We start from the raw sequence: 15,014 nt of genomic DNA, 5'->3' as shown, positions 1-15,014 counted from the left end.
GGGCTTGGTGTGTGTGCAATACTGGCTGGTCAGTAGGCAGTGAAGCGTAGACTTCCCCCTAGGTTTCCCTTTAGCTTCAGACAGGAGCCTCTCTCTCTCATCCTGTGAACTTTATGGCAGAGTAGGGATTTGACCCCAGCTCACCCAGATCCTAGTTTTATGCTTTACACTGGGTCTCAAAAATTAGGGCATAATGGTAACATGGTATGGGGGAGAGGAACCCCATAATGACTGATTTAAGTCAAAAAATCAGAGACCAACAGTGAATCTGCACCAGATGGAACACTAGCCTATCATGGGTCAATTCCAATGCCTATGCACCACCAAGAGATGCATTCCGTCTGAGAATAGCAGAAAATGTTCCTATAAGCTAAGGAAGCTGTGAGGCCTGAGACTGACAGAATTGGAGGAACCCATAAAAGCTGTAACTTTCCATGCCAGCAGGTATTTAAAATTGAGCAGGTTCCATGTGTTAACACAGAAATGTTCCAAATACATATATAAAATTCAGGCACTTGAAATGGAACAAATCAGGTGTCTTTTAATAGAACACACACACCCCCGCACACACACAAACACTTTCAGGGAATGACATCTAAGATTTAATCTGTTCTTAATGATACTGGTTTAAATTGGGTGCTGGAATTTTTTTAAAAAAGCATTGTGGATTACTGGTGATATCTGAGCACCATAAAGTGAGGTTGGAATTTAATAACTAATTTAAATAGTTGTTTTAGAGATGTTTGAATGTCACATTTAAAAAATTTCCAGATTAAGCCAACTTGGAAGAGCAGGCTATAAAAATAAAAGAATTATAATAATATGAACTAATACAAAAAAATCCTCAAAGACACATGCTTTAAGCCATGCCCATTTTTTTCCTTTCTCCCCTACAAACCTATCCTTCACTTTACCCAAATCTTAGCACATCAAGCAACTTCTCAACTTTCCTGACAGCAAACAATTCTTTTTGACCAAGCTTATTATATTGTTTTTAGCTAAGTTGACCTGTTACTTCCCTCTCAAAAGCTGCATTGGTGGTGCTGTATTGATGATACCTTCACCCATGCACATTTGTAAATAAACTGTCTAACACTATCTAACACCATGAGAAGCTCACAAATGAGGGAGAGGAGGAGCTTCCTGCATTGAAGAAGCTGAGACATTCCACATATACCTGTAGGCAAATTTTGAACTCTTGCATCCTATGTCTATATCTGTATAGTCATTTAACTTTGCATTCCCCTTATCTGTAGTATAAGAGTTATTTAAGACTGTCTTTTGGATGTCATTCCAAGGACAACGGGAAATTGAACCTCCTCAATGAAAAGGAGAGAGAGAGAGGGTCAAACTTTCCATGATGCAAATTTTAATTAACTACATCTGCGTTTAATTAAAAAGCAATATAAAACTACCAGGTGCTGAAACTATGGCCCTAGAGCTAGTATCTAAATAGTAGCAGAAATAAGGCTGATGAGCTTTGGCAGGAAAGCGGATTTCCAGTTTCAATTGGACAAGTAATATAAATTAGCAGAAAATAGCTGCAACCAGCACATGAAAGTGCTACAAAGAAAATGCCATGTTACTTGACAAGTAATACACAGAAGTAGAAAGAATATATATGGGCAAGTTCTTCAGGCAGCTGCCCTCTTAATCCATAGCTGATTTTTGGAACAAGGAGCAAACTTGGGTCAATCACCATGGTACATCCTGGGCTTCCCACCCCAACTTCCATAATTAAATTTCAGGCATGCCTGTTAGTTTAATTATTAAGGTCAAGAAGGCAGCAGGGAAAACATGAATTATAAGGAAGGAAAGATCATAATGACTTAGAGCTTATCTGAAGATCTGTGCTATGATAATGTTAAAATCTTACTCCTCTGTTACCACTGCATCTACACAACATTGTTAAATTGAGTTTTTCAGGCAACTAAAGGTATTCCTGGCCTTTCTTCACAGGATCTTTGGAGACTTGCTATTACAATTTTGGAGATTTTACCTCATAAATGCAGCTCATATCTGCTCCAACCAGGACTTTCAGGGTCAAAGGCAATGGAACCAACCTCTTTCTCTAGTTAGATTTTATTGGATCATTTTCAATAGCTGACCCCTAGGAGTGCTGACAGGATACTCAGTTCTGTTTACCACAGCGGTGGCTAAACTGTGGCTCTCCAGATGATTATGGACTACAAGTCCCATGATCCCCTGCCAGCACATGCTCACATTCCCACTGCCATGATGGTCAGTTCATAGTCTGAGGAAGAGTGCTTGCACTCAAAAGCTCACCCCTTGAATAAATCTTTGTTGGTCTTAAAGGTGCCACTGGACTCTTGATTTTGTTTTGTTGTGCTGCTTCAGACCAACACAGCTACCCACTTGAATCTGTATTCCTTCTTGTAAAAGAAATACTTTGCCACTGCTGCACATACAGTAGTGACCTCTTGTCTGGACTAATTTTGTATACTTTCTGATCAGCTGCCTGTGAAGGAAGCTTCAGCTGGTACAAAATATGATGTGTATTAATCACAGTAACAGTACTCAACTGGTTACCACTACTTCTAAACTAGTTCCACGGCAATTGTTCTTATCTATAGTTATACATCTTTAGAGCCCAAGATACCCAAAGATATTCCTACTCTCATACGTATTTGCCTGGTTCAGTAATGAATCTCTATACTGTGATCAGTAGGCACAATGCCAGACCTCAACTGTTACACACTTTATTCTGAATCTCAGCCACCTTGGCTTCTTAAATTAGAAGTCAACAATATACGCAGTCAGAAACAGCTAAAAGGAAGTTGTCTGCCATGGCAGGAAAAAAATACATTGCTACCAGATGAGAATTCTTATTCTCTCAAAATGTCACACCAAACAATACGAATTACCTCCAGGTCATATAATGGGAAATGCTGATCTACAAGGAATTACAACATGGGGTTAGCGGACTCTGTCACAGTTCTCTCCTGCCTAAAAGAAAGCCTTGCAAAGAAAAGCTTGCACAGTCTCACCAACTGGCCCAATAACTAGTAGAGTAGGACTGATTTAGATTTGGCTGTCATAGAGCCAAATTAAAAAAAAACTCTAACCTTAAAAGTGCTTCATTGCAAATTTGCATTATGAATGAAAACCAATTACATCACTGAAGAAGAAAAATACATTGCAGAAACAGGTTGGGAAAAAGAGACAGTAGGTGGCAGACTAGATCAATTCTATTAGCAGCAGAATAGCTCCTTTCTTGATCAACTTTCCTCACATTGGGAAGAATACAAAATTCTAGAATTTTGTTTGTTTTGGAGGGAAATGGCCAGAAAAAAAGCAGTTTCATTCCCATTATCAGGCCCTAAGTAATGTAACAATGAAATGTCACTGTTAACTAGATTTTAATGATTTGTAAGATTGAAATAATGCTGTAAGAAAGAATTGATAATATATTGAAGAGAATAAAAGAAGTGGCATAAAAGAAATCAAGCAGACTGTAGAAAATAGTACACAACAATGCAATCTGAGTAGCAGTATAACGTCTCGGGGTGGTATACTGACTATGACACCTTGGGGTCATAGTATGAATAAGTAAAATAAATACAGTATTTGCTGGCGTATAAGACTACTTTCCCCCCCAGAAAAACATGCCTCCAAGTGGGGGGGGGTCGTCTTATACGCTGGGTGCACTTCAGTTGGGATAGACATAGCTGCCCATAGTGGCCCATAGTACTGTATTTTGAGTGGCAATGTTGGGGGGTCGTCTTATACGCCCAGTCATCTTATATGCTGGCAAATACGGTAAATAGTAACTCACATGCAATTTCCTTAGTGCCCTGTAGAATACTGCAGCTGCCCCGGGTGAGGAGTGAATGGTAAAATATGTATGCTCATACTTCCATTCAGTCACAGGGCTGGATGCAATATGCTTTTTGAGCCCTTAGCCATTGGAAGGACCATGCTACAAGATCATCTTAGAGACCTGTTCTCCATATAAGCCTGTGCACCAACAGTGCTCCTCTAAGCCTTTTCCATCCCCTAGGTATATAACATCCTCCTTATGGTCTTTTAAGATGCTTGCCCCTATTTCATGAAACAGCCTGCCCAATTAGGTGAAGAGGGTAACTTCCGTTTCAGTATTGTAAGTCAATTGTAAGTCAATATTATAAGCCAATTTTGTCTCAGAAGGCATTCTGTTGATGTTTTACATAGTTAAGTTTTTATTTTGCTCTGGTTGTTTCTGGTGGACTTGCAGGTATATGTTTACAAGTTGTCTTGGTACCCTCAGGAGAAAAGGTGAAATAAAAATATGCGAAATACACAAAATAATTGCATTTAAAAGAAGAAAAAGTAGCTTCCATACCTTGTTTTGTCTCTTTATCTCAAGAAACCTAACAACACTCTAGTGTCTACCTGTATCCCACCTTCCCCCATTTTATGGCATCAGGAGCAGGAGAAGGCTAGCAGTGGCCATGTCATGGGAAATGGGATCCAATAGATTTCCACGATCATCCCTATCACATTTTACCAGGCATGCTTTCAAATGAAGTGAAAAACATGTCTGAATTCAAATATTTTTGCTCCATTTGGAGGTTCATCCTTGCAACATAAATTCATCTATATCTTTATTTCATGAGAACCAGGATAAAGCCCTATACGCCCCGCAGGGCTCTACGCTCTGCGGGAGAAAACCTACTGATCATTCCCGGCCCCAGAGAAGCGCGCCTAGCCTCAACCAGGGCCAGGGCTTTCTCTGTCCTGGCCCCCACCTGGTGGAATGAGCTCCCGGGTGAGCTGTGGGCCCTGCGGGAGCTGTCAACATTCCGCAGGGCCTGTAATACGGAGCTCTTCCGCCAGGTCTATGGTTGAGGCTGGGATTGGCAAGGAAGAACATTGCCCCCCTGGGGGGTTTGAAGTAGTCATCATCACCCTCCATCCCCCAATGCCCTTGTTCGGGTAGGCCGTGTTGGGTATTTTTATAGACTTTTAACGGGGGTTTTGATGGGGGATTTTAAGACTATTGTTACCCGCCACGAGCCTGTAGGGAGTGGCGGGAAATAAATCAAATAATAATAATAATAATAATAATAATAATAATAATAATAATAATAATAATAATAATAATAATAATAAAAAGTATAACTGAACTGTATAATGATAAGGTTTCTTTTATTGGTGGAAATAAATGTATAGATATTATTATACTATAGTTTGACAAATAATCATATTCAAGTTGCTTTTACCAGCATATTATTCCCTCTTACTTCTTGAATTGTAACACAGAATACTGTCAAGAGCTAACACAAGCAATAGAAGGCAGTGCTACACAGAGAACATTTTCTACAAAACAGAACTTAATCGCCCATAGCAGGCCAGAGTCTACACAGAGAAGGTTAATCTTGTCAAGGCTGCAAACCACACACACATCCCAGAACGAGGGATTTAAGTGACTTAAGTTTATTGTGCAGATTTGACAAGTGACTGCAGCAAGACCTCATTAAAAATAGATTAGTTACAGCATACAGAACATATTGCCACAAGACAAAAATTACTAAGTAATTTTTTTAAAAACCCTCACACCTTGCCTCTGAGAATTAAAACGAAGTCTAGAAGTGTCAAATACTTTAGCATCACACAATGAGGTAGGCAAATATTTCCCTAAAATTAAATGGTTCAGTCAAATATATCAGTTATTTGTATGAGTGTGGGGAGCCCATTTCAATTAATATATTTCCACTACATGGAAATAATCTGCTTCTTCAGAGAGGGAAAACCAGAAAACTATGAAAAGCTTGGCCACAAAAGTGGAAATCAAAGTAGTTCAGCTAATAAACAAGATACTGAAAGTCTCCTGTATTCACAACAGAAATTATTTTAATACATATGTATTCATATGTGCAGATGCTGACCTGACATTACCCTCACATGTGACCCCCTCAGAATCAGAGCTACCTCATAAAAACTTTTTTCACGTGGAATATTCATATGACCTGGGCATATAACCCGATAAATGTATCATAAGGAATAGCATTTTTGATCTTCCTAACCCAATGGACAGTTTGTACATATTAAAGTAAAACTTTTAAAAGTCATAATATGAAACAATCCCCCTCAAACTTAAGGGAATTATGGGGGGGGAATACAGTTAAAGCAAATTCATACTCTTATATATCCAAAACATTTGTTTTTCCAGAAAAATTAAAAATTATTTAACTTAGGTACATGGGAAATGGCAGGATACAAACCTGTAAATAAACATATTTATTTTAAATATAATAAACCTTTCATACTGAAATTCCTGGTGCTTTAGACTTCTGAGTTTAAACCATATTTCTAGCTCAGCTGTATTTCTAGCTCAGCTGTCATTTACCGTGTTTCTGACAGGAATCTTCTTTGGTTCTGGTGGTACATCCTGTGGAACAAATTTCACCGGCTCCTTGATCTGTCTCCTTGATCGCTTAGTACCATCTGGCAAAGTTTCCATGGCAATGTCTGTTTCCATGTCACTGCTACCTGCTTGGTCACACTCTGAACACTGCCTGGAAGCACAGAAAAAATCAAACTGAAGACAGCAGATACCACAGCAAAATTATTGTATGCAGGCTTCAAAAAACAAAACCCAGAGGCTTTGTAGACTTTCCCTACAATGCAAAACAATCTCAAAAACAGAAGTATGCACAAACAATTTGTAATAAGAATTCTTTCTATTTCCTAAACACCACCCTCCCCTTCATATACTACTTTTTAACCTCAGAGTTTTAAAAACAATTGCAATGCAGCAATATGGTGGGAAAGAGATCAGTATAGAAAAATAGCTTAACCCTGTGCCATCTTTGTAAGTCTGGATCTGTGTATGTAAAGAGGGCCTCTGAAACAGGGCCAAAATTAGACTGCTTATAATCACTCCCCCCCCCTTTCTGGTTTTGCACCAATAAAAAGGAAATTGAAAACTCAGCATTAAAAAGAAAATTGAAAACTCAACATTCATCATAAACACTTTTTTTATAGGATATATGCCTTACTATTTCATTAATCCATTAATCGTATGATAATTTTTTTCTCTGGAGAAAGACTGACAAGGGAAAAGTCACCTCCGTAAGAAAAGAAACCCAATTCATCAATTTGGTTGCTGGCTAAATTTAAAGAAAATATTAGATTTTTGTCACCCCTGAAAACTATGGGAAGCCATTTGATCCAGAGCCTGCTAGAGGAAAGGCGGAACATAGCAATGACCAACAATTTTTTAGTCATAGATTGAGATCTTAACATTTTAAATACAAATTAACAATTCATATCAAGATGAAACAGGAAATACCACTGTAAGAATTACAGTGCTTATGAAGGCTTATAAATGAAACTTTCTGACCAAAAATGTTTTATAGAAGATGCTGAGACTTTTGCCTATACAAAATATAAAGTAAAAGTCAACCATATTTCACTCCTACCAGTTAAGCAAAGCAGAAAGTCTCCTTAATGAGACACTGTGTCAATTATAGCTCAATGGATATGAATCTACAATACAGTTTCTGGACAAGAGTGTTTTATTTTTTAAAAGGCTAAGAGGAAACACTATGTAGTTACACTTGTGTAAACAACAGGCACCCTACTTGATAACAGATGACATTCCTTCAATAAAATAAGCCTCTAAAAATGCAAAAGAAACATCTAGTGGGATTATGACAATTTAACAGCACAGCATAATGAATCTTAGTGTATTTAAAAACGCGTGGATTTCAAATACACTTCAGATAAAAATATATTTTCAGTTTGTTTAGGATGGAAACCATGATGAGAAGGAAACTAAGCCTCATGTCAGTATAAGAATGATATAACTCTGCATAACTTTGAAATTCATTGGCATAATGCCCTGCCCATTCTGTAATACAGTCAGCAACAGCAGAGACCAGAAATTGGTAATATGTGGGACACAAGAATTGACAAACAGGACTTAGTTAGCATCTTGAGCCCTGCTGGTCCATGCCTCACACCTTGTGCAATGTTATGCCATTTGTGTGACAACCATGACAACAGAATCTTTGGATTAAGGTGATAAAAGCCAGCCATTCCACCCCAAATTGTTAGCCTGGCTTCTTTACTACTGATAGGTCATGATATAGCTAATAGCCAAGTATGCCCATGTCCACATCTATGCAGGTAAAAAAGAATCCATGGGAACACACACAGGTCAATACAGCATTCCCCCATCCACACTTGCAAAAAACAAAACAAAAACACCAGAATTAAAAAAGTGTAAAAAAACCACCTCCAAAAGCAATAATAACAGAACCTGCACATAAATAGATTGGGGGGGGGGAAGAGATTAGGGTTCAGGCTGCATATGGGGTAGCACAGATGCCATGCAAAAACAACAACAGTCATCAGGTGATATAGGGGAGCTACAGCTGGTTATGGTTCTCTACTACACTTTTTACTTCTTCTTTACCATACCAGATAAGACTGGAATTGTGAATGGAGAAACACAATGGGCAAACAGGGAAGAAAAGGGAAATGGGAGTTGAAGAGCTGACAGCAAACAGGCAACCCTATTGGCACATGGAAGGGAGGGAAGGCAGGTAGGTAGGTAAGAGTACAAAGAAGGAACAAAGATGAAAGAGCGGGTTGACAGAAAAAGAAAAAATCCTGAGTGGAGTAAAGACTGCTGAAAGGAGGAAATTCAGAGTAAGAAAATTACTCAGATACCTGGTGAGAGTGATTTCCCCCACATATCTTTTTTGGCCCCTCTCTTGTGTTAATGTTAATATATCTGACTTTAAGTAAACCTGAGAAGTTGAAAAGTGACTTTTATAAATCAGAGATTTCTCCCTGTGCACTTTTTCATAAGTTTAAGCATTTTCATTTTCTCCAGTACAAGACTGCTTTAATTACAAATGTACCACACTAGAGTTTAGACTCAAATATCCTTCAAGGAGCCTTTTTCCAGCCCAAGAAGCCTTCCTACAACTTAAGTAGTTTTTCTGTTGGACAAGAAGGCATAGCATCTACCCCCTGTGTTACTGGCCCTTCCACCTTGGAAATTCAATTAGGCAAAAAATTCCACAATCACAGTCTTGAGAACCATCTCTGACCACTTATATTGTTAACCTCAAAATAAATTACATTAATAGTAAAATTGGGGGAAACTTATAATTTGATGATGCATGCATAATATTTACATTCAGAGTTGGCATTCTACAAATAAGGAAAAATTCCGTCAAACTAATTATCTACCACGAAGGTCTTCCTTCAATTTAATTAATTAATTATATTTATATACCGTCCTCCCCGAAGGCTCAGGGTGATTTACAGGAAACAGGAGAAAGAAACAGATAAGTATAAAGTGATGCACATTGGGACCCCCCCCCCCCCCGCTTCAAGTATAGGCTAATGGGGTCTGAACTTGCTGAGACTGGTAGAGGAAAAGATGATGATGATGAAGAAGAAGAGAAGAAGAAGAAGAAGAAGAGTTGGTTCTTATATGCCACTTTTCTCTACCCGAAGGAGGCTCAAATCGGCTTACAGTCACCTTCCCTTTCTTCTCCCCACAACAGACACCCTGTGAGGTGAGTGAGGCTGAGAGAGCCCTGATATCACTGCTCAGTCAGAACAATTTTATCAGCGCTGTGGCGAGCCCAAGGTCACCCAGCTGGCTGCATGTGGGGGAGTGCAGAATCGAGCCCGGTATGCCAGATTAGAAGTCCGCACTCCTAACCACTACACCAAACTGGCTCTCAAGATCTTGAGGTTGTAGCGGACAACTCAATTACACTGTCAACCCAGTGTGTTTCGAAGGTAGAAAAGACAAACTCTATGACCGCTTATGCACTGGAGGTTTCATGCCGGCCTGCAGGCCGGAGTTTTATTCGTGGCAGGTTGCCTCACCTCTTCCTGTACCCACACAGGGGGAGCATTTGGCCCGGTGCACCTCATCCACTCCCGATTTGTACTCCTGCATGGGAGCTGGGGATGTGAAATTCCCGGTGCATAAACGGTCTATGTTAAGTAGTCTTAGGAAACAAATTCAGAATGAAACAGCCAGTATTGTAATGTCCCTGTATAGATCTATGTTGCGGCCTCATCTGGGCTCTTCTCATGTTCTTATGTCTTATTCTATACCCTTCCTCCCGATCTTGAAACAAATATAACAAGACACATCTAAAGATGAAAAGGATGTAATCAATAAGGCTCCACTTTTCTGATATAATCTTATCCCACTGAATATGCCCTAGCTAAATTAAAAGTGAAAGCCACTTTTGTGATCAGAAGTGTAGATGAAGCATGAAATTCATGACACAGACAAGCCAGCTTTTTGAAATAAAAGGCCTTGCTACCACCCTGGCCTACTATCACTGAGATGTTATAGATTGTATTTCTCTTGATCGGATGACTTTAAATGAATCCTTTCAATTAAAAAGCAAACTGAAACAAGTGAATGACAACACAATGTAATCTGGTGATTAAAAGTCAACTGTGCTCTAGCAAAATACAATTACATTGTCTCAACTACAAATTCAACCAGAAATTTCAACAAAAAATGTTACCATATGTTTACAAACACAATTTAAGGCAGGATATAACTGAAGTAAAAAAATACTTTCTTCACATGAATTCATTATAGCTATTAACTTATGCAAAGAAGTATGGATTGACATCACTGATATACAGGGAGGAAATCTGTCTCCCTGCCCTGAATGACATAGAAACCTATTTACTTAATTATCTTATATTCTAATAGCAAAGTTGGGATATTGTTGGATACTTAAATCTAATGACTGGAGTTATAAATGGCCAGTTGTGCATCGCTTATAAAGTTAAAAACACAGCCAAAGTCCATAGATTAATCATTGAAATAACATAATATGCACCATATAATGCTAGACCTAATAAGCTTTGACCCCAAAATGGGTCTTCCTCACGTTTTCATGCATGCACAGAATCTACTGACACACACCAGAACTTTTTAGCAGTTTTGGAGAAGGAGACTTGATAAATGGACATCTCCTTTCAGTTCTATTTGAACTGATCTTGTTATTCAAAGAGAAGAAAATGATTTTTAAAAAATCTCACTGGCTGCTATTTGGATTCTCTACTGCATTATATGTGCATTCAGGATTAGACCTCTGAGGAAGACCTATTTTGAGGTCAAAACACATTCGTTTCTAACATTATGTGGTATATATTATGTTATTTCAAGTATTAGCCCACGGGCTTTGGCTGTGTTTTAAATTTTTTAACTTTATAAGCTGGGCACAATAAAAGTTTATATAATTTGATTGTTTATAGTTTGTGCACACCTAACCTTTTGGGTTCTAACTACTTGTTAGTTAGGTTTGTTGCTTTTTCTTTTGTAACACTCTCCCCTTTTGGGTTTTCTTTTGCTGTAAATGGGCAAAGCATGGTGCAGCAGCTTCTAATCTGGCAAGCCAGGTTTGATTCTTTGCTCCCCAACATGCAGCCAGCTGGGTTACCTTGGGCTTGCCACAGCACTGAGCTGTTCTGACTGAGCAGAAGGAGAAAAAGAAGGAGGAAAAGGCTATGAGGCTTTCAGAAAAGGGAAAGACTATACAATGGGAAAGGGGTAAGTGAGATGATTCCTGCAAGTCCTTGTGGGTTTCCACTTGTATAAATCATAACTGAAATTACTGCAACTGAACTAGTATTGCCAGTCTTGATTCTTCATCTGTGTAAACAATCCCAGATTCCATTTCTAGTTCTCTCTCTCCCTCTCCCTCTCTTTTTCTGTACACACACAAACATTCCTAAAAGTAGTCAAACACACTCTAATTTTCCATGCTGAGCTACACCAAAATTTAACAAATCCTTCAAAACATCTGAGAACTAGCAAGGTTTGGGAGGAACATTAATTCAGTAGTGTCAATGGGTATGCCCCAATTGCACATTTCGGTGGATAAAAAGATTTCCAACATGCCCCTAAAAGGCAGGCAAAAAAAAAGTGTTCTGTAGATGGAAATCCTTCACTGAAAGCCCCTACACAAACACAGAAGAGGGGAGTAGATGACTAGTGCAGAGAACCATATTTAGGCTTATATATAAGCTAACTGTAAGAGCCTCTTGTGGCGCAGAGTGGTAAGGCAGCAGTCATGCTGTCTGAAGCTGTCTGCCCATGAGGCTGGGAGTTCAATCCCAGCAGCCGGCTCAAGGTTGACTCAGCCTTCGATCCTGTAAAATGAGTACCCAGCTTGCTGGGGGGTAAATGGTAATGACTGGGGAAGGCCCTGGCAAACCACCCCGTATTGAGTCTGCCTAGAAAACGCTAGAGGGCGTCACCCCAAGGGTCAGACATGACTCGGTGCTTGGACAGGGGATACCTTTACCTTTAAGCTAACTGTGGTGAGTCACACAGGTCTCCATTTCCCATTATCAAGTTAATTATGGTCTCTGGACACCTTAATTGCACAGTTCTTAGTTATCATATATAGTCACATATAAGTCTAGTTTTTCAGCACCTTTTTTCATGCTGAGAACACCCTCCTTGGCTTATATGCAGGTACATATGGTAATTGAAATAAAAGCCTGCTCCAGCCAGCCAATCTTCACTCTGGCAGCTTGTAGGACATCAACAGTTTGACTGAGAGACTCTGATCTTTTTTTTCTTTTTGCCTTCACTTCTTCCTCTTCGTAATCACTTCTTCCAAATTATTCTTTTGGTTTCTGTGGGTGAAAAGCGGGCTACAAATACCAGCAGCTATTCATCCTCTTGACCTTTCTGTATTTTTTTTGGGGGGGGGAAGGCTGCATGGGAGGATCCTGTGATGATGGAGCATTACCCACCCTCGGCTTATACACAAAGTCAATAAAGTTTACCCAGATTTTGTGGTAAAATTAGGTGCCTCGGCTTATATGCGAGTATATATGCATGGAGTGAAAAGGGTACACCTTCCAAAAAAAAAAAAATCTGGGAGGTTTTGTCTTAAAATCTTTTTCAGAAATGTTGATGGAAATTCCTGATTGACATATGGCAAAATGGTGTTTGACTCTATATAAGCATTAATAAAAGCAAAAACAAAGAACCATTAAAGACAAAAATATTTCTTGCAGCATAAAAACCCACAAAAAGCTAAATGTTCCCATTAATTGAACCCCCCCCCCCCCCGTGATACAAACTGTTCTTAGAAAATGGGAATTAGACTTTTCTGTTTACTTTGGAAAGGGGAATGGTGGCAGTGTGGACATGGCCTCAAGTTAGGATACTTCAAATAGAAGTCTTTCTTTTCCAGATCCTTTTCTCACATCTAGAAATGTTAAGTAGGGCTGCCAACCTCCAGGTGGTGGCTGGAGATTTCCTGGAATTACAACTGATCTCCAGATGACAGAGATCAGTTCTCCTGGTGAAAATGGCTGCTTTGGAGTGAGGACTGTATGGAGCAAGGTGAACAAACCGGTCAGTCCTAGAGGAGATCAGCCCTGACTGCTCCTTAGAAGGCCAGATCCTGAAGATGAAACTCAAATACTTTGGCCACTTCATGATAAGGAAGGACTCCCTGGAGAAGAGCCTAATGCTGGGAGCGATTGAGGGCAAAAGAGGAAGGGGAAGACAGAGAATGAGGTGGCTGGATGGAGTCACTGAAGCAGTAGGGGCAAACTTAAATGGACTCTGGGGAATGGCAGAGGACAGGAAGGCCTGGAGGATCATTGTCCATGGGGTCGCGATGGGTCGGACACAACTTCGCACCTAACAACAAAGGTCCCTTTCCTTCTGAAACCCCGCCTTTCCAAGGCTGCACCCCACAAATCTCCAAGATCTTTCCACCCCAGAGTTCTAAACCCCAATGTGAAGGCCCAGAAATGTTTAGGACAAAAAGGGTTCCCCTCTCTCTGGCCCCTTTTCCATTTTTCCCCACAGAAAAATTTGGGAGAGTACTATAAAAGCCTATGAAATATTTTCTTCTAGAATGAGTGAAATACTTTAAATGCCCTTAAATCCACAATGCATTTCTTCACTAGAAGGGTACTTAATCTTCTTGAGGGGTTGTGCACAGAACTTCCAGTAAAGGCCTTTGTTGACAATCTGACCTGACTCTTTCCTACTGGTTGACCTTTTCACCTCTTCCACACACTACTGTGACACTCATGCCCACAGATTTAGTAACTAGAGTACTGCTGGAAGATGGGGGGAGATTACAAAGGGGGGGATTGTACCAAATCCTCAGAGTAAAATTCTGAAAGTTTCACTGAGAACTGAGCTCTCTGATCAGCAGCTGCAAGACAGCATTTACCTAGAACTAAGGTCCATGTGCTAAAATAGTTTAGGGTGCATCAGTTTGCAGTTCACTGTGAAGTACTGGGCATAACAGTGATTTTGCTTGTAGAAAATTAAGGCACAATATCTTTTAAATTCTGTACATACTGCAATTTTATACACTAAATAAATTATACATGATGCATGTCAATTAAAGCAGTCAAATTAGTTTAGAATTGCATTGCATATAATTCAATTTCCTCCAAAATTTCACTCCCCCTCCCTATGTGTCTTTCCTCCATGGCTTCAAAATTTGTGGAAACAGTCCAGAAAAAAAAAATAAAACTTGACAGTTGCCTTAAATTGGGAAGAAACATCAGAAGGCCTCAACACTTACAAGGCACAGAATTAAAAAGTTGGGAAGAAAGGGGAGAAAGCCTGATAGAAACTGATTCTCTTAGATGTAGGTTTAAGGTTCAGTTTTTTTAAAAATGCATTGTGATAAAATGCATTTACAATATTCTTACCAGTAACTGTTTTTGGTCTTCCTTGGCATCCTTGAAAGTGGCGGGTCCAGACATCCAAGATGATAATGCAGTTTACAAGTATCACACAGCAAAAGGAGATGTTGATCATGGTTCTTCTTGCAAATTCCACAACTTGGAAATGCAGGAGAAAAGTTTCATTTGAGACAATGCACATACTTTACTGAATTATCTCAACGTTTACATGGTTAATATTTCCTCTGCATATCTGATGGCTCTTTGTGACTTTTGATACACTGATATGCTTCAAGCATTTTCTTTAAGTTCCCAATGAGGTCAGTTTAGTCCTGCAT

General features: G+C 39.4%; 1 protein-coding gene across 15 annotated transcripts in view; it reads right to left on the bottom strand.

Moving 5' to 3' along the window:
• The window catches only part of PHF14 (PHD finger protein 14), a 142,404-nt gene that overhangs the window by 88,340 nt on the left and 39,050 nt on the right, over positions 1-15,014 (bottom strand). For 14 of the 15 annotated variants that reach the window (XR_013225447.1, XR_013225449.1, XM_077303734.1 and 11 more), the window contains exons 13-14: positions 14,704-14,835; positions 6,350-6,518 (exon numbers count right to left, since the gene is read on the bottom strand). Coding sequence is in view for 13 of the 15 variants with exons in the window: in XM_077303734.1 (XP_077159849.1) it covers positions 6,350-6,518; positions 14,704-14,835 (301 nt within the window). In the remaining 2 variants the exon portion in view is untranslated. The remainder of the gene's footprint in view (positions 1-6,349; positions 6,519-14,703; positions 14,836-15,014) is intronic. The other variant, XM_077303738.1, reaches the window with a different exon arrangement.

This window comes from Paroedura picta, chromosome 11 (assembly GCF_049243985.1).
Source record: "Paroedura picta isolate Pp20150507F chromosome 11, Ppicta_v3.0, whole genome shotgun sequence".
Classification (NCBI taxonomy): Eukaryota; Metazoa; Chordata; class Lepidosauria; order Squamata; family Gekkonidae; genus Paroedura; species Paroedura picta.
Note: the sequence above shows the minus strand (reverse complement) of the source record. Positions and strands in the feature narration are given on the sequence as shown.